At 35.9% G+C, this 24,386-nt stretch overlaps 1 protein-coding gene across 20 annotated transcripts in view; it reads left to right on the top strand.

Moving 5' to 3' along the window:
• The window catches only part of C2cd5 (C2 calcium dependent domain containing 5), an 89,634-nt gene that overhangs the window by 23,371 nt on the left and 41,877 nt on the right, over nt 1–24,386 (top strand). For 9 of the 20 annotated variants that reach the window (XR_012448812.1, XR_012448813.1, XM_074075872.1 and 6 more), the window contains 5 exons: nt 3,866–3,951; nt 4,545–4,577; nt 9,342–9,450; nt 12,151–12,216; nt 22,659–22,773. Coding sequence is in view for 18 of the 20 variants with exons in the window: in XM_074075872.1 (XP_073931973.1) it covers nt 3,866–3,951; nt 4,545–4,577; nt 9,342–9,450; nt 12,151–12,216; nt 22,659–22,773 (409 nt within the window). In the remaining 2 variants the exon portion in view is untranslated. Of the gene's footprint in view, nt 1–2,136; nt 2,317–3,865; nt 3,952–4,544; nt 4,578–9,341; nt 9,451–12,150; nt 12,217–22,658; nt 22,774–24,386 lie in introns of all 20 variants that reach the window. The other 11 variants (XM_020183793.2, XM_074075880.1, XM_020183795.2 and 8 more) reach the window with 4 other exon arrangements.

Genomic DNA, 24,386 nt, shown 5'->3' on the forward strand with positions numbered 1-24,386 from the left:
AAGATTAAATAAGTTTCTTATGTCCTGAAATAGAATTAACTTATTTAAATCATTGAATTGTTATTTTTGGGAAAAGTTAAAAAAATAAAAATTTTAGAGTTTATGATTGACAGTATTTTAACTGTATTTTATATGCCAATTTTGCCAGTAGTGTGAGTAAAGCATAGTTCCTATTCATGCTAATTTCAGTTTCACATCCTTAATAAACTTTAGTGTTATTTTATTTTAGCATTAGAAAAGAAATTTAGGAAGTGATTCCAGATTTTGTGAAAGCAGTGAAAAAAAAAATGTAATACCAAACCAGTGCTAGTTCTAGAGAAGGGGCATTTAAAAGGCCTCTAGGTTTAATTTCTAGTCTCTATAAAATGTAGTCACAAAATGTAAGGAAGATAATTATGAATTATGAATTGTGTATAACTTTATTTTTACGTATATAATCAGCCCTCCATATTTGTGGGTTCTGCATTGGGACTTAACTAAACACATGCAGTTTTTTTCTTTTGAGGCATTAGTCCACTGACTGTGCCAGGTCACTTTTCAGTATTCTGTATATCTCTGTTTTTTCTCTTTTGAATGTACTGGGCTTTGAACTCAGGGCTTTAAGCTTGCAAGGCAAGTACTCTACCATTTGAGCCACCCTCAAGCCCTTCAGTACTCTTATCATTTTTTTTTTTTTTTGCCATACTGCAGATAAAGTTTTGAAAGTCTTTCCTTAGTGTTTCTGTTTCTTAATTCACCAAAAAGGCTAACCTGAAAGAAGATTGTCAAGTAATAAACAATGAACCCAGACCTCTCATCCCTTACCCCTCTATAGACAATCAATTGTATTAGTAATGAATTTTTTCATATTATCAGTCTTGCAAATTCATTTACAAATGATTATTATTATTCTCACATTTTTATTTAGAAGCTTCTTCTAAATACATTAATTTGTTTGACTATAGTTTATTTACCCCCTCAGTAGCTTCTTATAGGATATTAGCATTTTGGCCTTATCATGAGTCATTAGATAGATCTTTGAACAATCCTGAGGAACATTCCTACTTTATATGGAGATATAAAATGGCAAAATTAAGTTTTAAAATGTTCTGAAACTGTGATTCAGCATGTATGTCATGATTCTCTGCCTCCCGATTTACCCACGTGCAAAGTCAGCATCCTGATAGTTGTGGGGTGAGATAGGTCTGTTTTAATTAATTCATCATTTACAAATTGGGAGGTCAAAAATACAGTAAAGGTAATAAAACTTAGCCTGAGAATGTTCTTTTTTTCTGCTTATAGTTAATGCTATCGCCTGTTTTTCTGGTGGGTTTGCTGTTAAAATATTTCCCATTTCTGTAGCTTCTAATTTTTGACATTTTTTTCCAAGTACTAAACTAATAGGAGTGAGAGTTTTGAATATTAGTTTTGTGGTAGTGATTTGACACTTGAGCTCAATTTTTGTTTTTTAGTTAAGCTGTAGTTATATGTAGCTTTTGTGATCCAGAGTGTATGTCACCCTGTGCTCAAATATCTGCTTGTAAACAGCATTTGATAAGATTAAGTATGAAGAATCTTAGAGGAAAAAGAAAATACTGACATTTCTCAAACATGGACACACAGAAGTTATTATTACATTAAATTAATAATGAAAACTGTCTACCTAATTAATTTAGTTTTTTAAAAAACTTGCATTCAGTCAAAATACCAATATAGGGTCTTTTAGCTGGTAATGTTTGGCAGTTCAGTACTTTATCTCTTTAAATAAGAATTTGTATTTGAGGCAATGAGTTCCAGGCTGTAACACTTTAAAATGTGGTACATTTCAACCTTAAAATTACTAAGCAGAAAAAGGGAGATAATTTCAATATTTTGAAGTCATTTACAAATGATTAAAATGGCATAGGATGTAAGAAATCAGTGATTTAAGAAATTTTAATGATTACCGAGTTTGCAAGGTTTTTGTCAAGTTTTAGGCAAAGCCTTCGGTTTGCATTATGCTTGATGGATGGTCTTGCTGGTGACTTTCATATGCTTAGTGTAATTTGTCTGTACATTTACAGTTCATTTTGCTGTTATGTTTGCTTCATCATTGCATTCCTTACCTGCATTTTCTGATCATCTTCTGAACTGCATCTTTGCTACTTTCCTCCACAGCACCTTACCCACAGCACCTGTGTCCCAGCTCCCCCCTTCTTTCTTGTGGTTCCCTTCACCTTAAAAAGTCCTGTCTCCTCCTCCCGGAATCTAGCCTTAGCCCTCATCATTCTAGCCTTGTCAGCCCCGTTCTGAGGAAAAGTGTTTCTTTCAGTGAAGAGCTGTTCCTGGCGGCTGCTGGTAGGATCACATTACGTCAGCTTTTTAATCCCTTTATTTTAAGTCATCTTAGAAAAAATAATAATAATTTTACACTATAAGGAAATACTGCATATTTTACAAAGAATGTATTTCTATTAATTTTCTTGCTGGTAGAGAGAGTTAAACATATATCATACAGATGTAACTGAGCATTACTTGATGGATACATATGAATATTTATTAACTTGTTTTATATATTAAAATATCTAATATGTCTAAGGACATAGATTTGGATATTTTCAGTAATTATGCAGGTTCCTATTACTAGTGTTTCTGTTTTAGATACCTGACTTTCTTTCCCTTTATACCAACTCCATTCACATTAGACCTGTACCATCTTGTTGTGAAGCAAATTACTCTGTTTGAATCAGTTTAAGTCTCATTTTGATGGTATTCTTTGATTATCCATTTTTTTTTCTGTCCACTGCATTAATCAGATTATTCTGGTGTATTTTCTGGTTTTTTTTACTTCTCACTACAAATTCACATTTTATTTTGTGGCTTTTAAACTGCTTCATCTAAAGATCCTAGTTTTATTTCTGTTTAGCATTGTATAGTCTCCAAAATAACACTTAATTACTATAAGAAAATTGTCTTTTTTAAAGAATAGAATGGGACTATACACATGCTAACATTTGTTTCCTTATCCAAGAACAGCTAAAAATTTAAAGTTAAATTAGTTCCTTTTTAAGTCATTGTAGAAACTTGTCTGTATGCACTTTCAGTGTTGGATGGGTGGGATTCATTCTAGTTTGTAGAACACTGGTTTCTTACCCATTCCTGTTTTCTATAATTCTTGGTCATAGTTGGTCTAGGGATACTATCAAAAACAATAGAACAAGATAGGGAAATTTAAAAATTAAGTCTTAAAATACATCTAAGAGCATGGGAACTATAATGCTTTCATCCATAATTATGTACATTTGTGATGTGTCTGTTATTTCTGTGATTTTTAGTTTTTTTTAAATTTTTTTGTTGGTTAATGAGTGCTCACAAGTATGAAATTAATACTGCTTTTGTCATGATGTTATGTTTAAAAATTGGAAGTTATCAGAAAATAAATCTAGTATGTTTCAAAATTATATTCCAAATTTCATGCTCTTTAAAGAATTTTGGGATTTTTAAGTGAGCACAGTCAGGGCTTTTTTTTATATTTACTTTCAATGAAACATTTAATATTTCTCATTTCTGTTAGTGTTCTTAGACTTAGTATAATAATAGCTATTTTGATTAAGCTTAACATTTTAAAATGCAATGTTATACAAAGATTCATTATTTTACCATAATTTTTCTTACAATTCTTAGAACAAATTGATTCTAAAGCTAACTGTGATCAGTAGAACTTTGACATTGCTTCTGAAGAATACTAATATATTAGTGTAAAATATGTTCTTTCATTGCCATCTCAACTATGTTAGTGTGTGAATTACTTTATCACATGCTGACTCATGCTATTTATGAAGATGAATGCAAGTAAACTGTTCCAATAGTTTTGTTTTGGTTGTTATTTATGTGCTGTATTCTGTAGGAATGGGAAGTGGTAGTGCTGGAAAAGAAGGAGGGCCATTTAAAGCTCTCTTAAGACAACAGACTCAGTCGGCGTTGGAACAGAGGGTAAGATTCGCTTGACATTCTTTGTTCTTATGCACTTAATGTGACTTTATGGTCTATTCTTCTGAGTATTTAGCTGCCTTCATAAATTGATTTTGTTCCTATCTGGAATATTGCAGTTTTGAAGTCCAAGATGCATTGAAGATACCAAAGTAATTTGTTCATGAATATTTACTTTTGGCTTGGACTAATTCTCTGTTTTTGTTTTATCCTCTAATATTTTATGAGAGTTGTTCTTTTTGGAAATACCCATTGAATGCTGGCATCACTTAAAATTTTTTTATTAAAGTTATGAAGAAGAAAATGATTAATATTTTTGCAGGAAAAATACAAGTAACATTTTATTATATTAAAAACAGTTCTTCAATATATCAATGTATTTATTTACAGAGGTTATTTTTGTCAGTGCCATTCTCTTACACATAAGAAATGCACATATTCTGTACTCTACATATTAAATAGTGTGGTTCTTTATGTAATGCATCTGTTTTAATTATATGGCTAACATGTAGTTACATCTTGCATGGGAAACTGAGTGGTTATAGTTTTGGATGATTTTTCTTTCTTTCTTTCTTTTTTTTAACTTCATTGCTAAGGGAGGATCACCTCATAGGTTCTGTAGAAGGCGGGTATGTTTCTAAACCTGTGTGAGAGTATTTCTTGTATTAGAAGCTTTTGTAGTTTTAATCTTGGCCATTTAAGTTTTATTTAAGCTTTGAAAAAATGTTGCCAGCTTTTGTACTTTCACAATGCAATGTTTTTACTTTAACAGCACTATGAGGCTCGTGTTTTGTTTTTTCTGCTAATACAGTGCATGGTTTTATGTGTCCTGACATTTATTTTAAGATATAATTCTATACCTTTCCTTGTGTCTGATTTGAAAGCTATAAGCATTTAGAGAATTTTAGTATGTTCTGTTTTTGCACCAACATTTGGGAGGGGAGAAAAGGTGAAATTTTAAGTATGTTTGTATTTAAAATATAAAGGATACATTTTGGCTGGGCATAGTGACACACCTGAAATCCCAGCTACATGGCTGGAGTCCATAGGTAGGAAAGTCTCAGCATGAGGCCAGCCATGGGCAAAAAAATGCCACACTATCTGAAAAACAAGTAAAGCAAAGAAAGGGGAGGTGAGGCTGGGAATGTGGCTCAGTGTTAGAATGTGAGGCCAGCATTTAACACCAGTACTGCCAAAAAAAAAAAAAAAACCAAAAACAAACAAAAAAACCCCAGACCCAAAGGATGTATTTTTATAAAGCAAAGATATTTCTTTTCTTGAGTTTGGCTCTTGAGAACAGTTTTTTTTTTTTTTTAAAGATTTATTAGTACAATTAATACAATTTATTTTCCTTGGTTTCTTTTCCTTATGCTGCCAGTAGCAATGTGTGCACTGTTTACCTTTTAGACAAGGCTGTAGAGAGCAGAGCTGATGCAGGCAGGGCCATCAACAGGCTGTACCTTGCTTTTTGTTTTATGTCCTGTTGAGCACCTTTCAGCTACACTTTCACACTGTGAGCATACCTAGTCTTAACCCTAAATGGCTCCTATCTGTTAAACCAAAAATAGTCAAGGACCAAAAACATGGGTGAGAAGAAGGTCAGGGAAGGGCACGTGTGTTCCTTTATCATGTTTTAAACCAGAGTGAAGGCTCTGATATGTCACTCTTGTTTCTGTGTTCTCAGCAGAGTCCCTCACATTAGGAATATGATTTCCTGTGCCCTAATTACCATTCTAGAATTCACATCAACAGGAAAACTAGACGTGACTGGAAGTCGAACATAATGGAATTTTAGCTGTGTGATGTTCCTGTGACTTTACAGTCTGTACTAAGGACCTTTAAACCCATTTTACTTCATAGAAAAAAAATTAATGAAAATTATGTTTGATTGACTTTATTAGAAATTTGTGCTCTCAAATATGCTTTTAAACATTCTTAAAATCCTGGAAGGGCTGAAGTGGTAGAGCACCTTCCTAGCCAGCCCAAGACCCTTAGTTCAAGCCCCAGTACTACCTAAAACCAAACAACAAAAAATCCCCCCAAATCTCAGCTCTATTGGCACATTGGACATGCATTACAAGGCATTCTTCATGGAATTAAAAGCAAAAGTGTCACGAGAGATATTTTTCATTTGTAATTTTGTAAACCTGGGTTTGTTACTCTTACGTCAAAGGCCTACGTCAGCTGTCCGTGCAGTAGCAGTTACTTGAGTTTGTGACACTACTTCTGTGTCCTGTATTCATAACAGATAGCGAAGGTATTGTAACCTTTGCTTTTCCATTCAGCTTTGTTCAGGAAAAGTTCTTCCCATGTGGGTAGGATCTGCCCTAATCCTGCCAACCCCAACACTGATCATGTCACTGACACTAGCTACTTTTGTCATTTTTAATATATGTGTTTTATAAATACTCATTTCTATCCTTGGTTAAACCACTGTAAATAAATTGTGTGTGTGTGTGTTTCCTTTGAGGAAAGAGAAACTTTTAATTGTCTAAACTCTTATTCAATGGATTATTCAAGTTAGCAAGTAAAAGTGTTATTTTTTTTTCCTCTTTCACAGAAGCATTAAGAAATAAATCCACATGTTCTTGCTAATAGGTGCCAGATGATTGGGAGATGAAATGAGAAATAGCTTTGAAAGTTTTAAAGTTCAGAAAAGAAAAATTAAGTTACTTTTCAGATTCTGGAGTGTGTGCTTTTCTTCAGTAAAGAAACCTCATAGGGCTGGGTCACACAGTAGAACACCTGCCCTGGCAAGTGTGAAGCCCTGAGTTCAAACCCCAGCACCGTCACGAAAAAAGGAAGCCTAGTAAGCTTGATTTAGCCTAGTATTTCCCAAGTATATTGTACCTTCCCTCTGAAACACTTGCTCATGAGGAACATACTTCAGGAAACACTGACAAAAAAGCAAACTCTTGGTGATTATGATCTTTTTAGAAGTAGGTCAGAGGTTTACAATAAATCATTGCAGGAATTTGGCATGCAGTTTGTTTATATTCTCAGGATAATAGAGTGTTTCATTTGGAAATGAAACTATTTAAAATGCCTTAAAAATCCTACTTACATCTCTTGAAAATAAAGCTTCCTGTATACTGTATTATGTTTTCATTACGCCGTCTTTAAGGACACACATTAAATATTTTCATGCTTCATGTGTTTGGCTTATGTCAAGCATGCACAAGTAAAGCCCATCCAGGGAAGGATCCTTCCAGTGTAAGGCGTTTTAGAGAAATGCCTCCCACAGTTCCTACGTTCACATCCAGACATGGAGAGCAAGGTGTGCTTGGGATGTTCTCAGGGGAGACAAAAATGCACACATGAGGGGGACTTAGCATCCCATTGTCCGTAGCAGCAGACAGTACTACAAAGATGAAGTCTTGCTTAAGTAGCAGTGACATTTTTGTCTATTGTAGGTAAATTTTGTGTTTTAAAGTGAATTGGTGTGCTATATAGGTGATCTGGGGACGTGCAAGGGAGTCTCAGTCAGCAGAGTGAGCCTTTGTCTCTTGGGGCAGCCATTGCTGTTTATTCATTGTCTCTGTCTAAATATTTCAAAGACTCAAATACAGATGTGAAACGTAAAGTATTTTTTATTCTATGGGACCACCACATGCCTCAGACACTATGAGGAAGATTTCGAATTCAAAGTCTTCCTAAAATCGAGAAACAAAACTTCTTGGGCTGGAGTCATGGCTCAAGGCGTAGTGTGCCTGCCTAGCAAGTGTGAGGCCCTGAGTTCAAACCCCAGTACTGCAAACAAACAAACAAGAAAATAAAGTAAACTTAAAGACCCCACTTATTAGGTCTCCCATTTTTAATAATGTAAACATTTCTCTTTTGAAACATACATTTAGAAAGTTTGGGTGGAAATATGAGTACATTTTGATGAAATATTTTTAATATGTTTAAGTTAGGTATTTCCCTTACATCCTCTTCCTTCTCTGTTCCGTTTGCTACTTCTCAGCTGGGCCAACACTAGTGTTTTACTCTTTTCTTACATAGATCTTTCTTGCCCTTGCCACTTTAAAATTACTTCTAAATTTAACTGAGCTTATTTTAACCGTGTGTGTGTGTGTGTGTGTGTGTGTGTGTGTGTGTGCGCCGCACAGCAACACACATGCTTGTGCTCTGCCCTCGAGGGCCTGCAGTGGCAGAACACTCACTTTTCTGGGTGATTCTAGTCGCTGCGCTCTGAGAACCAAGCTTTCCTGTTTGTCTTTCCATGCTTCAAGCAGCCACTCAGCAATCTTGCTGCTTCACGTCTGCCTGTTTCTAGCAGTGTCTCTTTTGCTCCTAGCTTTTATTTGTTGCATTTGATCTGTTCTGGTCTAGAAAATAAGATAATGAAAAATTTGAGAACTGTATTAATATTTATAACTACTATATATCATGACATGCATATCCTCTGTGCAGATGTCTTCTGAATACAATGTATGAACTTTGGTATTTGCAGTCCTGCTAGGTTTTTGACCTTTGGGGTCTATTTACTTATTTTCCAGCTTTCAGTTATAGTCAGTAGTTGAGGGTACTTGTAAGTGGACTTCTGGTTAAGGGAACTACGTTAATCTTGTAGCCAGACAGGTAGCAAATTCCACTTCCTTGCATCCATTTCACATGCAGGGTCTGTTGGTTTGGGTAACCCCAGGTGTTCCCCTTTCTTCCTGCATGCTATTGCAATGAATTGCTTTTCTTTACTTTCTCATTTCTCTTTGAGTTCTTCTTGTCTCTTCAGTTGACAGGTTTTATGTCTTAAGAGAGAAGGGGAAAACAAAGCCTGGAAGAGCAGGTAGAAGAATTCTGTGGCTTCCTTGTCTCACTATGTATTTCCATGTCCTTGAATTTCTCCTGCTGCCCCGGTGTTGACAGAGAAGAGTACCTAGCCCCATGCAGTGCCCTCACCAGCCTCCCCTTGGTGTTTGCCCTTCTTCTCTCTTGATCACCTGCTCTTCCTTGTACTCCCTCCTGTGGTCCCACTTTGTGTCAGAGTTGTGCCCCAGCTTCTGGAGTCTTTACCAATAAATGGCTTGTATTGGGTGTGGGTGCGAGGGCTTCTATACCAAGGAGTACATGTGGGTAAGAGAGGCCGGCCATTCTCCCCTCACTGAGAAATTGCATCTAGTAGGGATTGACAGGAAGAAAGAGCGTGTTCCAGCTGTCTCAGATTAGAGCTCTTAACATTTTGTCTCAATAGAATTGATGAAACACTCCTGTGGATTTTGTATAACATTGTGTCTAGAGTAAGATACGTTTGGAGCTCTGATAAAGTATGGGTACTGTGTAATGAGTAGCCTTTCATTTCATGTGTAGAATAATTTCCTATGACAGGCTTTTCAAGGAGCAGGTTTTTCATAGTTATACACAGTCAGTTGTATTTTTCCCTTTCTGTCCACTAGGAATTTCCATTTTTCACCTTGACGGCATTTCCTCCTGGATTTCTTGTGCACGTTGGCGGTGTTGTCAGTGCACGCTCTGTGAAGCTTTTGGACCGTATCCACAATCCTGGTATGTTTCCTAAAAGTTTGGTTTTGCTGATTTCTCTTATTTAAATTATGATTATTAATGTTAATTTTTATAATTTTTTAAAGCCAAACCTGTCTAAAAAGAGAAATGAAAGTATAAACTGGCACATGTTACTTTAAAATATTTTCAGTAACCTCAGTTAAACATCTTAAATAGAAGCATATTTCAGTTATTTTCCTCTGCAAAACACAGAGACCTTGATTTCTTATTGGCTAAGGTATCACTTGGAGAGGATCCTTAAATAATTTGTGAGTCAGCAGTTTCTTTCAATCCAGGGAGATAAAAATTTTTACAATTTGACCATTATGCCACAAAATTAAGATGTTTGTTCTTTTCACTAGCAAACAGCTCTTTATAAATTACTTGATTTCCGTGCTCCTAAAAGAGGTATTCTTTTACATTATAATTGTGAACAAGTTTTTAAAAGCCCAACAAAGTAACAAGTGGTCCCTTGGTTTCTTGTCTGTAGTATTTGTTCTATAGGAGTAAACAAGTCATGGTAGCAGCTTGCTTCTTTAAAGCCTGGGCCACTGACATGAAAGAAGATAGGAATCAAGTCCCAGTAATTTTAAGCCCTTGGATTAGAAGTACACTGGTGACTTCCAAATCTAAAATCAGCAGGGTCAATGGTAGGAACTTTTTGCAAAGCTCATTGACTGAATAGATACTTAAAAATTTGCTCAGGTTACATATTTTGATGATAGGCCTTAAACTTGAAGTTATATTTTTATATAGTTTGGTTCCTATACATCTATATATTTAAATTTTTAATTCGTCACTTCCAGTAACCTCTTATATTGACAGTTATGAAGATTAGAATGCTTTGAAATTACTTGGTAGAAAACATGCAAGTAGTGATTTTGAGGACAGAGCATTACTATCTTTAAGATTTTTAAAAAAATCTTAAGATTTTAAAAAAATATTTAATCTGTGCTTTGTGGTTTGATTTCCATGTATTAATAACCAAGAAGCAGAATGGATTTTTCTCTGGACTCTGAATGAGACTCTAACTAACCCTGCTGTCCAGGGTTAGTTAACTCAAAAGCTTAGCAAATACAGCACCAGTTTTTTTCTCCTTTGTTTTGTTTTCCCTCATTTCTTATCTTCTGGTCAATTTAGGATCTTTTATTTTATGGTTCTTAGAGGAGAATCCAGACTGGTGTCAGTTTAATATATTAAGACCTTGAAGGCTATATCATCTTCTGTATCTTTGTGTTTAGAAATTCAAAGTGTAAGGAAATATTGAGTAAAGAAACCTGACATTAACATAGTGACTCAAGACCAGTTACCTGTGTTTCTGTGATTGACTCAAATGTTTTATTGGCTGGCAACCCCTGGCATGATACCTTCAAAAACGGTTTCAGAGTATGTTCAGTTGCTGGTGATATCTTGTGTTTACTGAAAACATTTTGGATTCATTTTATTGTTTCCACGTGCTCTGAGTAAGCTATAGAGTCTGGGAGAAGAAGAGAAGGTCAATTAGGAAGTTTAGGTGGGAGTTGTATTTATAATGTCACTTCTTTTTACAAAAACCTGCTTTTAGGACTTGAGCATGCCTGATAGTTGACGCTCGCTGTGTAAGAAATGTAAAGATCCAGGCCAGGGAAGAAAACAGGAATCCCCATATAGACTGTTTTGTGTGTTGTAATTACCAGCTCACCAATTTTCTCCTTTCATTCTCCTGTCTGGATAGTTTTTCAGTTCACATGTAGGCATTCTCAGTTATTCATGGACTGTTCCCAGACAGTTACAGGCATATATATATATATATGTGTGTGTGTGTGTGTGTGTGTGTGTGTCTATATATACACATACACACATATATATATTTACACAAATGCTTTTAATGACGCATGACTTGTATTTTAATTAGCTTTGTTTTCAGTTAAATCCACATCAATTACATATTTCTCGTGACTTTGATATCTTATTTTGATGGAAAGTGTCGTCACGTTTTCTGAACTGTTTTATGTGTATATTATATACTGAAAAGTGTATAATTCACTTAAGATTTGTTAATTCCAAACCCTAATTACACCTAAGTGTAAAATTTACCTAAGATTTGTTAATCTCCAAACCCAAATATCTTTTTGAGAAAACTGTAATTAATTGAGAAAAGCTGAATGCTAACACAGAATGAAACCTCTGGATTAGCATCTACCATAATGATGATGTGGTAATTTTGTAACACTGAGTTACTCTACTGAGAAAATTAATGATGGGTTGAGCGTGTTCCCGTGTTAAAATGCTGTTTGCACTCTGAAATTAATCTCGCAACTATTTTTGACTTGTGAATATGGGACATTTTATTTTCATCCTCAGTATAAAAGGAAAAGGTTTTCTTTTAAAACCACTACCACCTGCTATAACTACGGATTATTATTTTGGAGTTTTTATCTTTTAGAACTTCCTCTTCTGTTAAATATTAAGCAAACAGGAGCATAAACAAGGGAAAGAATGGGGTGGTTTTAAGAACCAAGGTAATTTAAACAACTAGACTAGTTAATATTAGATTACTGTAGCATGCTCCTTTCTGTTTCTACTTCTTATTAACTCTGCTGTCTGTGTCTTTCCAGTTCCTGTCAAGTGGTGTTGTCAATTGTGTCTTGTTTGTAGTTTTTTGTTTTATCTCTACTATTCTGCACCTAAAACTGATCTACTAATTTGCTGTTTTGAACTCAGCCTTTGTCGGAATTATGGGTAACACAAGATCTTACAAACTGCTAGACTGGAATAGTTTCAATTCAGGTATTTTAATGGTCATTCAGTACTACATACGCTGACAGAAATTATGGCAGCTCAGTGAAGATTTTAGAAATATTCTAGAATAAATAGGTTTAATCTCAATTCAGTTACACAGCTATATCTTCAATATGTATGTAGTAACTCATAATTTCCATGGAAATGCAAATATAAAAATGTAATAACTAAAATGAATCAAAACCATAGAAGTACCACAAATTATAATGACTTTTCTTAGATAATTAACTTTCAGGATGATGATTATACTTATACATTTTGGACAGTTTTTTCACTTCAGGTAAATGGCACAGGCATTAGCTTTATGATTAAGGAAATATTCATTAAATATAACTATTAAATGACTAGTTTGATAAATCTTAAAGTATATTTAAACTGCAATTTAGATTTGGATAAAATATATTAATGTTCTAAAAATACTATAAAATGTGACTGTTAGCATCTTTATTGATCATGGTAGAAGTGTTCCAAAACTTGGTAACCAAGACCAGATTCTGGGGAGATTCACTGCTCCATAGCTTTCTTCCTTTTCCTTCCATGAGAGTATACTTTTTAAGTAATGTAAAATTCACTTAGCTTGTAGCTTTTAAAGAAAGCAAACTAATAGACATTTACAGCTGATGATGTGGTTTAGAATCAATGCCAATTTTTGTTTTTGATAAAAGCATATTCTTTCACTAATATAAATTCTGTTTTTCATATTATCAGTTTTTTAGAATTAAATAATAGAACTATTTTATTTCAGTATCAAAGCTGGTATTTTACTTAAAGAAAAAATTCAGTTGGTTGTATCAGAAAGTGTGTCTTACAGAAAAGCAAACACACCTCAGAGGGCTGAGCATTTTAGGTAATATGACCTATTTTGTTCTGAAGAATCCAAAGTTAAGTTCTGATGTCAGGAGCTTCGTCTGAGCGCATGGCCTTTGTCCATCATGCAGACTGTCTAACTTCAGCCCGGTAGGCAGTCTTACTAGGTCCAACCTGTGCAGATACAGAGCGGTGTCAACTGGACCATGCTCAGGGATGTTACTTCTGTTTCCTACTCACGTTTTTCCCATTATGCTGACATTGGTGAGAATTAAAATGATCATTTATAGTGGGAAATTTAAAAATGCCCTTTTAAATATATTGCCTGAAAATAAGAATATATTTCTGAAATGTGGTCAGCTCAGTACAATGGTAAGAAAAAAGACTTTGTACAAAAAGATAACCAGAAAAAATGATCATTAATAATTTAAGGAGGTGAAATCTTGTCAGAGCAAAGGAATTTAGGGCAGGTGATACATCAGTCTTGGAAAGTGGACAGGATGACAGGTAGATGTTGCAGACATGAGGATGTTGTCCCATCTAAGCAGAGCTGCAGTTTGGCAAGGAGAAACGTGGTTGAGGAAGCAGTAAAAGGTGCCATCATTTCGTGTAATGTCAGGTGGGAGTGTGACGAGCAGACACGGGTCTGAAGCACTCCAGAGACTGAGGCCGGAGGACAGCGAAATCTAGGGCAGCCTAGACTGCCACGTGAGACCGTGTCTTAAATAAACAAACAAACAAAACCCAAAAGAAACCCAGGGTGGGAATGTCATACACGAGGAGTGAGGCTTACGGCTCAGCACTCTCGTTCTAATGTGCTTTGCTGGAGGCAAACAGTTCACCTTCAGAAAGAAGCCTGATTCTGATGTTAGCTTAGGGAAACTAACCTGATAATTCAGGTCATAGATTTGGTAAATTTACCCTGTGTAATGGGAATATTTAACCATTGCTACCTTATAATATCAGAGAAAGTGAAGAATTGCCCACCTTAGTAAGAAAAATAATTGTTGACATTGCTTTTATTAATTCTAGAATTGTTCATATTGTATTTCCTGGATTCTCTGACACCTTGTTTTGTGTGCTGCATCATCAATTTAGTAATAGCCTTAGAAGAGAGAGGAAAAAGAAAAAATACCATATTAAATACACTTATTAATTGCTGGACATTCTTATTTCAGAACTTTGGCAAGATATAAGAAGATAGATCACGCAACACTGTTTTGTAAAGTATAGATATCTCACACAAGCATGTGCATCGTGTGCTGTAGAGTCACTTTTTGGTCAATGGCAGATCATATCTATATGGTGGCAGTCCCATAAGCTGTGCTAGTTCTGTGAGTACATGATGTTTGCACAGTGATAAAAATGGGCCAGTGAGACATTTCTCAGAAAATACACGTCTCCAAATGGAGCGACACATGCCTATATTGGAATTTACTTTAAGCCATGCACTTTGCACTACAGGGCAAGGATTGCAATCGCCCTGCCTTCATGAAACTCATGCTTTTGGAGGCTAGACAAACATGAGATTGTGTACTGTGTGGTGTGGTGTGTGATTCAAGAGGCAGTTGAAGGAGGCTTGGTTAACTGTGTCAGGAGCCTATGGAGGTGGTACTTGAGCTCAGATTTGAAAGATCCATAGGAGACTCAGATTTTCCTTTCAGACATTGTATTTAAACCCATGCTAGTATATGCTTTGTGGTTCTAAAAGTTGCAGCATTTGCAAAACTGTGTCCTAGTCAGTGCTCCTTTGATGATGTTTACATAATTACTTTATACTGGCTACTTTGTTTGCCACAAATCAAAATGTCTTGGTTGATTTAGCTTTTGTTTTCCTATCTCCTTTCTCCTGCTTTGCTATCTTAGGTTTGATGTTAACTATAGTGATTGAACATTTTTTTAGAGCAGGAAGAAGTGAACCTTTCTCACATCTGAGAATTTATTCTGTTTTTCTCTATCTTGCTTATCTTTCTATCCTGATGAATTTTGCTGCTAGGAAAGAGGTTGAAGCATTTAGAAATCTTACATGTGACATGCCAGGACCAGGATTGCTTAGATAAAAGACAGGGTAGTCCACAGACAGGTTCGCTCATTGGTTCTCTGCAGTAAGACTATAAACAGGAGGCCCAGTGAGAGAGACTTGAAGCAGTCCTGTTGAGTAGTGGCTCACAGTTTGGTGGTGATGGAGCGCTAACTTTGTTGAACACTTGCACATCCAGGCACATCTTCATGCAAGTAGGCCATTTAATTCTCAAAACAGATCTCTGAGGCAGGTACTAATCCCATTTCGTGAGAGCAAAAAGAAACAGTTTTCTTAAGGTATACATATTAGGAAGTGGCTGAGGCACAATTTGAGCCTGAAGCCTACACTCTTAATCTCAAATTAGTAAAATATTTAGAGTGCACAGTCAGCAGGGCTTAGGAATTAGTGGAGTGTGGCAAGTGAAGCAGGCTCTTGTCAGCTTTCAGCTGGAGGGGGAGAGAGGGAGGCAGAGAGAGAGAGAGAGAGAGGAAGAGAGAGGGAGAGAGAGAAAGAAGAGATCCTGCATACTTACTACAGTTCTAAAATTGGAGTGAGCAATTGAGTCCTGCCCTTTGGAGACCCAAGCTTATTAGAAAGTTGCATTATAAAAATCTTTAAAGAGGCAATATTAATGGTTCTAGCTCATTGTTTCTGAAATGTGTGACCTTTCCATTTAATCACTTTGGTCATTATTAAGAATAATAGCTCTGAATAGCTCCAATACACTTTTTAGTCACTGGTGGTCTCAGTATAGTTGAGGAAAGTATGTTGGTCTTCCTCCATGTAGGATGCATGTCAGTTTAGGTATTTTTTTTTCAGAAAGTAGAAAAAGGAGATATACAATTGTTAGATAATGTGGTTAGAAAATAAAGTTGTATATTAGTTTAAAATAATTTCCAAACGTGTACATTTTTGTGTTGATGTATTATGTCTTGAATTAGTAAAGCAGATTGTCTAAAACTACGTAACTTCTTGTGTTTGTGAGGATATTTTTAAAGCTTTAAAAATATGTTTTAGAGAAATCATAGATTTTAGGACATTACACCTAGGATTTTTTTTTTCAATCATTATAATAAACTTTTAGTGCTGTCAAGGCAAACTTTAGATAAGTGGTTTGAAATTAGAAAATACTACTTTTTGTTAACTATCAGAATTATGTTTGTTTAGAATATTCATCTTATTTGGGGAGCAAAAATTAAGAAAAATAAGTGTAATTATTACTTTAGAAAATATTTAATTTTCACAAGATGTGAGTCAGCTGATATGTAAGGAAGTATTTATAGAACATACGTATTAGTCTGATCATTTAAACTTATTACTTACTTACTATTTTCTGTAAAAACCCTACGCTTACCCCAAAGCATTTGGTGGATGTCTGTGAAGGGGCCACCATGTGTGGAGTACTGTGTTAGGTCCTGGGAGTGCATTGTTAAGTACAGGCAGACATCTTGCTCACACACCAACTCAGAATAATTCTCTTACAGTTTTGGGGTGTGTGTGCACGTGTATGAGATAAATGGAGACAGGTGAATTCTAATGATGGTCTCAGCAGTGATTCCTTGTACTTTGTCTCAGAAGTAGTCCTAAGCAGATGTGCAAAAACTAAACCTAAAGTAGGTAAACAACTTTTGATTCTCAATTTTGATAAATTTTCAGAAAGTAGATAGATTTCAAGAAGGCATAAATACAGCATGTATGAAATGTATGCTTTTCTATGATACCAGTAATATGGAGTAATGGATATCCATGTATATTTCACAGTAGGAGTAGGTTACATATCTGACTTTTTCATTTCTTTATAAAAGAGACAAAGACTTCAGTTTGGTCTAAGGTGGATGTATGCCAGCTACTATCTCAGTGTTCCAAATTACTAGGTCTTGATGTTTGCTCTGTATTTGCACACACTTCCTCTACAATGGAACTCTTTTTTCTTAGTCTGGCATTAATCTCCAGCTAGTTTGAGAGTGTATACCCCCTTGAACTCTTTAATTTCTGTTTCATTATGAGAAATCTTTGAGTTATGGTTTGGAATATGACTTTTAGGAATTTGGGGTTATAGATTTTTATGCTCTCCTTAACAAGGTAGATTTTCATTGTATTGGCCTCTTACTTGGTCCAACCTAATGCACTGTTGCCTCTTCTTCGTTTAAAAATTAGGTTAAATCAGGCTTGGTGGACCATACCTGCAGTCCCAGCAGTTGGGAGGCTAAGACAGGAAGATAGTGAGTTAAGGCCAGCCTGGACTATGTAGTGAAACCCTGTCTCAAAAAAAAACCAAACAAACAAAAAATGAGATATATTAGCTGTTTGTTTCCTTTCTTTTTTCAAGAAGATTATTAAAAGATTCTCTAGGGCAGTCGTTCTCTACCAGAGCTATGTAAAAATAGAAATGAATTTAGCACAGGAGGTAGTCAGTGTTTCTTAGTTACAAGTTTGTTACAGCCTAAACTCTCCAAGGGATTCAGTTTAATAAAGGCATATTATGCTGAATTGACCCTGTCTGTACTTCCTGAGATATAAATCGCCATTTTAAGGATCCTTAACCAGTTTCACCTACATGTCCAACACATAAAATAACAAAAAGATGGCAGGATTCGAGGTATGGCCATTCTCTAGAAAAGTAACATAGTCAAGTGAACTAATCCCAATGTGTTCTATCTCTAAAAGAAGCATTGGCGAGGTATTTAAAACTCAGTTCAGCTAAAAGGATATATTCAATCAGACCCCAAACTCTTAAGTTGATACAGGAAAGAGTAGGAAATACTCTGGAGTTAGTAGGTATAGGTAAGAACTTTCTCAATGAAACCCCAGCAGCACAGCAACTAAGAGATAGCATAGATAAATGGGACCTCATAAAACTAAAAAGCTTCTGTTCATCAAAAGAAATGGTCTCTAAACTGAAGAGAACACCCGCAGAGTGGGAGAAAATATTTGCCAACTATACATCAGACAAAGGACTGATAACCAGAATATATAGGGAACTTAAAAAACTAAATTCTCCCAAAACTAATGAACCAATAAAGAAATGGGCAAGTGAACTAAACAGAACTTTCTCAAAAGAAGAAATTCAACTGGCCAGAAAACACATGAAAAAATGCTCACCATCTCTAGCAATAAAGGGAATGCAAATTAAAACCACGCTAAGATTCCACCTCACCCCTGTTAGAATAGCCATCATCAGCAACACCACCAACAACAGGTGTTGGCGAGGATGCGGGGAAAAAGGAACCCTCTTACACTGTTGGTGGGAATGTAGACTAGTACAACCACTCTGGAAAAAAATTTGGAGGCTACTTAAAAAGCTAGACATTGATCTACCATTTGATCCAGTAATACCCTGATATACCCAAAAGATTGTTACTCCAGAGGCATCTGCACACCCATGTTTATTGCAGCACTATTCACAATAGCCAAGTTATGGAAACAGCCAAGATGCCCCACCACTGACGAATGGATTAAGAAAATGTATCTATACACAATGGAATTCTATGCAGTCATGAAGAAGAACGAAATGTTATCATTCGCTGGTAAATGGATGGAATTGGAGAACATCATTCTGAGTGAGGTTAGCCTGGCCCAAAAGACCAAAAATCGTATGTTCTCCCTCATATGTGGACATTAGATCAAGGGTAAACACAACAAGGGGATTGGACTATGAGCACATGATAAAAGCGAGAGCACACAAGGGAGGGGTGAGGATAGGTAAGACACCTAAAAAATTAGCTAGCATTTGTTGCCCTCAACACAGAGAAACTAAAGCAGATACCTTAAAAGAACTGAGGCCAATAGGAATAGGGGAACAGGTACTAGAGAAAAGGTTAGTTCAAGAAGAATTAGCCTAGAAGGTAACACCCATGTACAGGAAATCAATGTGAGTCAATGCCCTATATAGCTATCCTTATCTCAACCAGCAAAACCCCTTGTTCCTTCCTATTATTGCTTATACTCTCTCTACAACAAAATTAGAAATAAGGGCAAAATAGTTTCTGCTGGGTATTGAGCGGGGAGTAGGGGGGAGGTGGAGTGGGTGGTAAGGGAGGGGATGGGGGCAGGGGGGAGAAATGAACCAAGCCTTGTATGCACATATGAATAATAAAAGAAAAAGGAACAAAAAACAAAACTTAAAATCTCCAAAAGAAAAAAATATATATATATATTCAGAGATTTGTGACATACCCATAGAAGAAAACCTAACAATAGTATGAAATACAATTTATATAATTAAATTTTAATTTTCCCTACAATGATATCTTTCTATAATTATAAATAATTGTACAGATTATTGGGAGCTGTGTGGTTTTGAAAGTGAAGAGAGTTCTTACTGTCTTTGAAATGTTTATTAAATCTGAGCTCACATCACAGCTGTAGTCAGGCACTCTACATCTTAAGCCCAGCCCCCAGCCGACATCACATCAAATAATGTAATCCAGGCTCGTATGTGGCATTGCCATAATTTTTTTAACTAGACTCTATTTTGCCTTTCATGTAAACATGGTAGAATCTCAATTTTTTATTTTTGTAGGGTGAATAAAGCAATTCAGATTCTTAGTGTTTCTTATAAAAATGTAATTAGTAGTTTCAAACCTTAAAAATTCTATTGCAGAGATTAAATACTATGAAATTTCTGAGTTTTTATTGGTGATAAATTAGTCTTAATCATAATTTCTCCTTGAAGATTCTATGGCTCATCTCTGGCCTGATTATAATGTCAGCTTTGAAGATAAACATAGATTTTCTTTAATAATAAATAACTTGATTAATCTTAATTTTATTGTAAGTAAATACCCCCTAAATTTATTAACCATAAAATCCATCTTTGGCTTTGTGCTTACAGTTGTAGATTATTACTGTAATACAATGACTAGTTTGTGATCAAGTGCTCCCTACTGTATGCCTGCCTTGCTTTCACCGAGAACCTAGGGCCATTACTTTCTGTCCCCATTTCAGTGAGCTGCCATAGTTTTTGGTCTGTACGTCACCTGATCCAAGCATGCGCCAAAATATCACTGTTTCTGGCTCCTGTATGCTGAATCTGCTTTGCAAACCCTTTGTTCCTTAAGCTTTTGCTTCAGCCCAAAACCAAATTAACAAACTCTTGGAGTATGGACATATGCTATTGCTGCCTTCGCTCCATGTTATGTAACTCCTTAGCTTTGTATTAACTTGTAAACACTATTAAATACAGTAATAGCATCTCGTGCAATTGTGTGGCTCATGTGTCATAATAAAGGCTGCTTGTGAACTTGTCAGAAGATTTGAATGCTCCACTTGCGCTGCATTCAGCTTTTTTGTTTTTATCAGTCACTTACTCCTTCATAGTGTTTGGTTTAATTATCTGATTATTTTATGTGTTATAACAAGGTAAGTTTGATGTAAAGTAACTTTGTATTCTATGTGATTACACATATCTCACAGGAATTGTTATCACATACTTTTCCATTTAGACACGCTGCCCATTTACAAATAAGTCTTCTTTGAACTCCAAATAAGTAGATTCCTCCACTTTTTCATTAATTTAAAAATTTATATTGTGGATTTTTCCTATAAAATTCATTTTTAAAACAGAAGAGATCATTATTACTTGGGTACAGATATAGGCAAACCTAATGTGAGAAAATCTATTCTTTAAAAATAGCATATGTAGCATTACTTGCTCAAGAGAATAATTTTTAAAACATCTAGAATGGTTTAGACAGTAAGTGGCAGATTACTAGTGGGTATAAGAAAAATCACTGGCTTTTCTGATGTGGTGTTTCAGACAAACGATCATTTGCTACAGTAGATCTGTCTCTATTACTACGGGTCCTGTTTTCTCAGAAACATAAATAATTTGGTAGATGGGACAGCTACTTGAATAATAGTTGTCTTATTAAATTCCTTCTAGGAAAGGAGGATGTTAGTGGATGTTCAGATTGGTACAAGCACATGCATCTTACGAGCAAAAGCAAGAATGGGGTTTACAGTGTGTCTGTGCTGGTAATGCAGACACTTCAGTTGGAATATGAAGAAGGCCTTGAGCACAGTGCTGAATATGCAAAGTAGGCCCAGGTTTTTCACACCATTCTCTGTTCCTAATGTTGATGTCTTCTATTTTTCTTCCTTTTTTATTTTATCTCGTACTTTGATCTTTTTCTGAGTTTCCTGAGTCTGCATTTCTTTCTTTTCTTCTGAAAGAAAGTTTTAGAGTAGCTGCATCTTGAATCCAAACTTTAATTCAAGAACTGGCTGGCATCATTTGTACTTCTGGCTTTTATCTCACTTCTCCCTTTTGCCCATTTCCTCCCTGTGGAGGAGATAAAATACATGGCAGGACTGTGAGCTGTCACAGCTCAGCCTTTCTCTACTTTGCTTCCTCATTATTTTACTAGTGAGTATAATTCTATTTTTTTCATTTATTTTGAAAAATATATTTTGAAAATTGAATGATACTGCAATTAAAGAATAGAAACTAGTGTTTGATTTTCAGTTTTAGTAGTATGTTTTATTAGGAGGATTTACAGTATGAGCTTAGCACCTTAGTTAGTTTCATGTTGTTCCCACATGGGAATGGGTCACAAAAAGAAACAAATCAGGACTGTTTCCATTTTTAACACCTTTGCACATAAAAAGCTTAGCTGCTGTTCCCCCGTAATTATGAAGAATGTGTGACTGTCACTCTGTTTATAATGCTCCATTACAAGCAACGGTAGACTTCCCTGTGGCCATGAAATACAATTCTATAATTCTAGGTCATTTTTGTTATTGATGTTACGGGGGATTGAACCCAAGCCCATGTGAGACAAACACTTTACCACTGAGATACATCCCCAGCCCCCAGCAGTATTTTGTTGTTCAGGCTGGTCTCAAACTGGTGGGCACAAGGGATGCTCCTGTCTCAGCTCCCAAGTAGCCAGGAACACAGTGCAGACCTCCATGCCATGTAAGCCACTTTCCGCCTTACACAGCCATATGTGGAGTTTATAATGTTCTGTCTGAACTTTGCCCTTCTACACATTAGCTGAACTACTTGTATTAATTTTTTTAATGTATTATGCCATGTTTTTCCTTTTTTTTTTGGATATGTTAGTCCCTTAATTTCTTTTAATTTGATTTTTTTTAGGGCCTGCATCACTAACTATAGAAAGATGGCTATGTATGGTTTTTTCTTTATTAAATTGCTAAATATTTGCCTTGGACAGAATCCAGAATGTGGTGGATTATAAAAAAAGTAGGTGCCAGGAAATGAACTTAGAATTTATTTTAAATTTATGTGTCTGACAGTAAAGGTGTTCATTCAGTGAGGTCACAGGGTATCCTCTCAGATGACAATAGAATCTAAAAAGTCTGGGTCTACATTTTAAGTCATAGATAATAAAGTTCATGTCTGTAGGTGTTCCTTAAAGTAAAAAGCAAAGAGAACTGAGTGGCTTCTTTTCTAGCAACCAAGTTTAAAATGTGAAATCTTACTCTTTTTGACAAGTAGCACTTTAAAGATGAGAAGTTTGAAAATCTGTTGTAGAGCACTGTTTCTTTACTTCCCATAGTTATGTTTATTTTAAATGGTTCTTGTTCATAAACATGTGCTATTGAGAAGTCAACTGATTTAAAATTTATTTTTCAGATGAACCAGAAACTCGAGATGCATGGTGGGCAGAAATCAGACAAGAAATAAAATCTCATGCTAAAGCATTAGGCTGTCATGCTGTAGTGGGCTACAGTGAATCCACCAGCATCTGGTAAATGATAATAACTTGGATTTCTAGATGCTAGTTTAGACTGTCATCTGAAAGGGGAGAACTTTATACAGATACAAAGAAGAGAGCATGGGCCTTGGACACCATCCTTCCACTTAATCTTGTGTGGGGAATGTTGCTGGGTTTTTCATTTCAATGGAAATGACACAGACTACCCATTAGGTCTTCAGGGTTGCAGGAGAATGTTAATGTCTGCTGTTTGTAAGTCTGTTTTACTCTGGTTGGTGACTTTGCTTATTCCTTCCACGTTTGTAAATGAATTGCTTAATGTCTTTAAAGTTTGTATACTCATTCTGCTTCCCTTTACTAACTGGAATGTAACTTTGTCCTGCTAACAAATCATCCCGCACAGCTCTGTCAGGTTAGGAAGGGTTTCCAGACTCTTGATTCTCAGCTGCTTTTTCTTGACCTTTCTATAGAGCCAGGGAGTGCCATTCTTCTCCCTCCACTCATCTTCTGCCTTTCTTACTTCTCTGCTGCCTCTCCAGCTGTGCATGGCTATCTCCCTTCTTGCAGCCTTGTTTCTTATTATCAAGTTGCTCTATTGCCACTGGACTGTCAACCATATTTTGGACTTCATTAGCTTTTGAAACTATTCTTTAAAAACTTGAAGCCATAAAATTTTACTCTCAGATTACAATTTAATATTTTCCCACCAGTCTCATTTGCTCCTTTTCACCTCGTTTGTTTTGACCCTTATTATGTTCAGTATTTTTCTTCCATTCTGGCTTTACTTGTTATTTTACATCTCTCAGCCCACTTTCAGCCCCTTCTAAAGTTTGTGATTGATTTTATGATTGACGTCATTTAGAAACTTTTGACCATCTTCTGTTCTATTTTTCCATCTTATGTTCTTAGATAATTCTTTTTTTTTTTGGGCCGTGCTGTGGGTTGAACTCAGGGCCTTGCATGTACACTACCATGTCTCACTATTCATTGAGATGGGATTCTTGTGAACTCCCCCACTCCACCCCCGGCTGGCCTTGATGTTCTATCCTCACAACCTCTACATGCCAAGTGTAGATTATAGGTGTGGACCACTGAGCCCTCCTTATTCTTGGATAATTCTTACATCCAGATTCTTTGCCTTTGTGGTGTTTTTTATCGTTAGAGAAAGATCATGAAAATGTAGTCGTGGTGGGCCATCTGATCTTCTGTGGGCTTTTCCTTGCTGTGTTGTAATTGTGAATTCTTCTATCCTACAGTAGCTGCTCTACTCTTGCTAGTACCAACTTTGTAGCAACACCTATTGTGCTTTATACTCTGCTAGGCAGTCTTGCCTCATTCATGGATTCAGTGTCATTTGCTTTCCAAGACATAGTTTCAAGGCATAGTTCTTGCCATCAGGTTTATATTTCATTGGAACATGTAACAAGTATGATGAATGCTGTGACTGACACATCTCAGGATGCTTCAGGGCTCTGGGGGCTAGAAGAGAGTGTCAGTGACTACCGTCACTTGATCTGAAACTTGGGGGGGGTACACATAAAGGAAGAGAAGAGGTGTGGGGGAATGCACATGGCTGAAGGAGTGCCGTGTGAAGAATGCCAGAAGGTGTAGCCTCAGCATGGCTAAAGATAGTCCACAAGCACAAG

This window comes from Castor canadensis, chromosome 6 (genome assembly GCF_047511655.1).
Source record: "Castor canadensis chromosome 6, mCasCan1.hap1v2, whole genome shotgun sequence".
Taxonomy (NCBI): domain Eukaryota; kingdom Metazoa; phylum Chordata; class Mammalia; order Rodentia; family Castoridae; genus Castor; species Castor canadensis.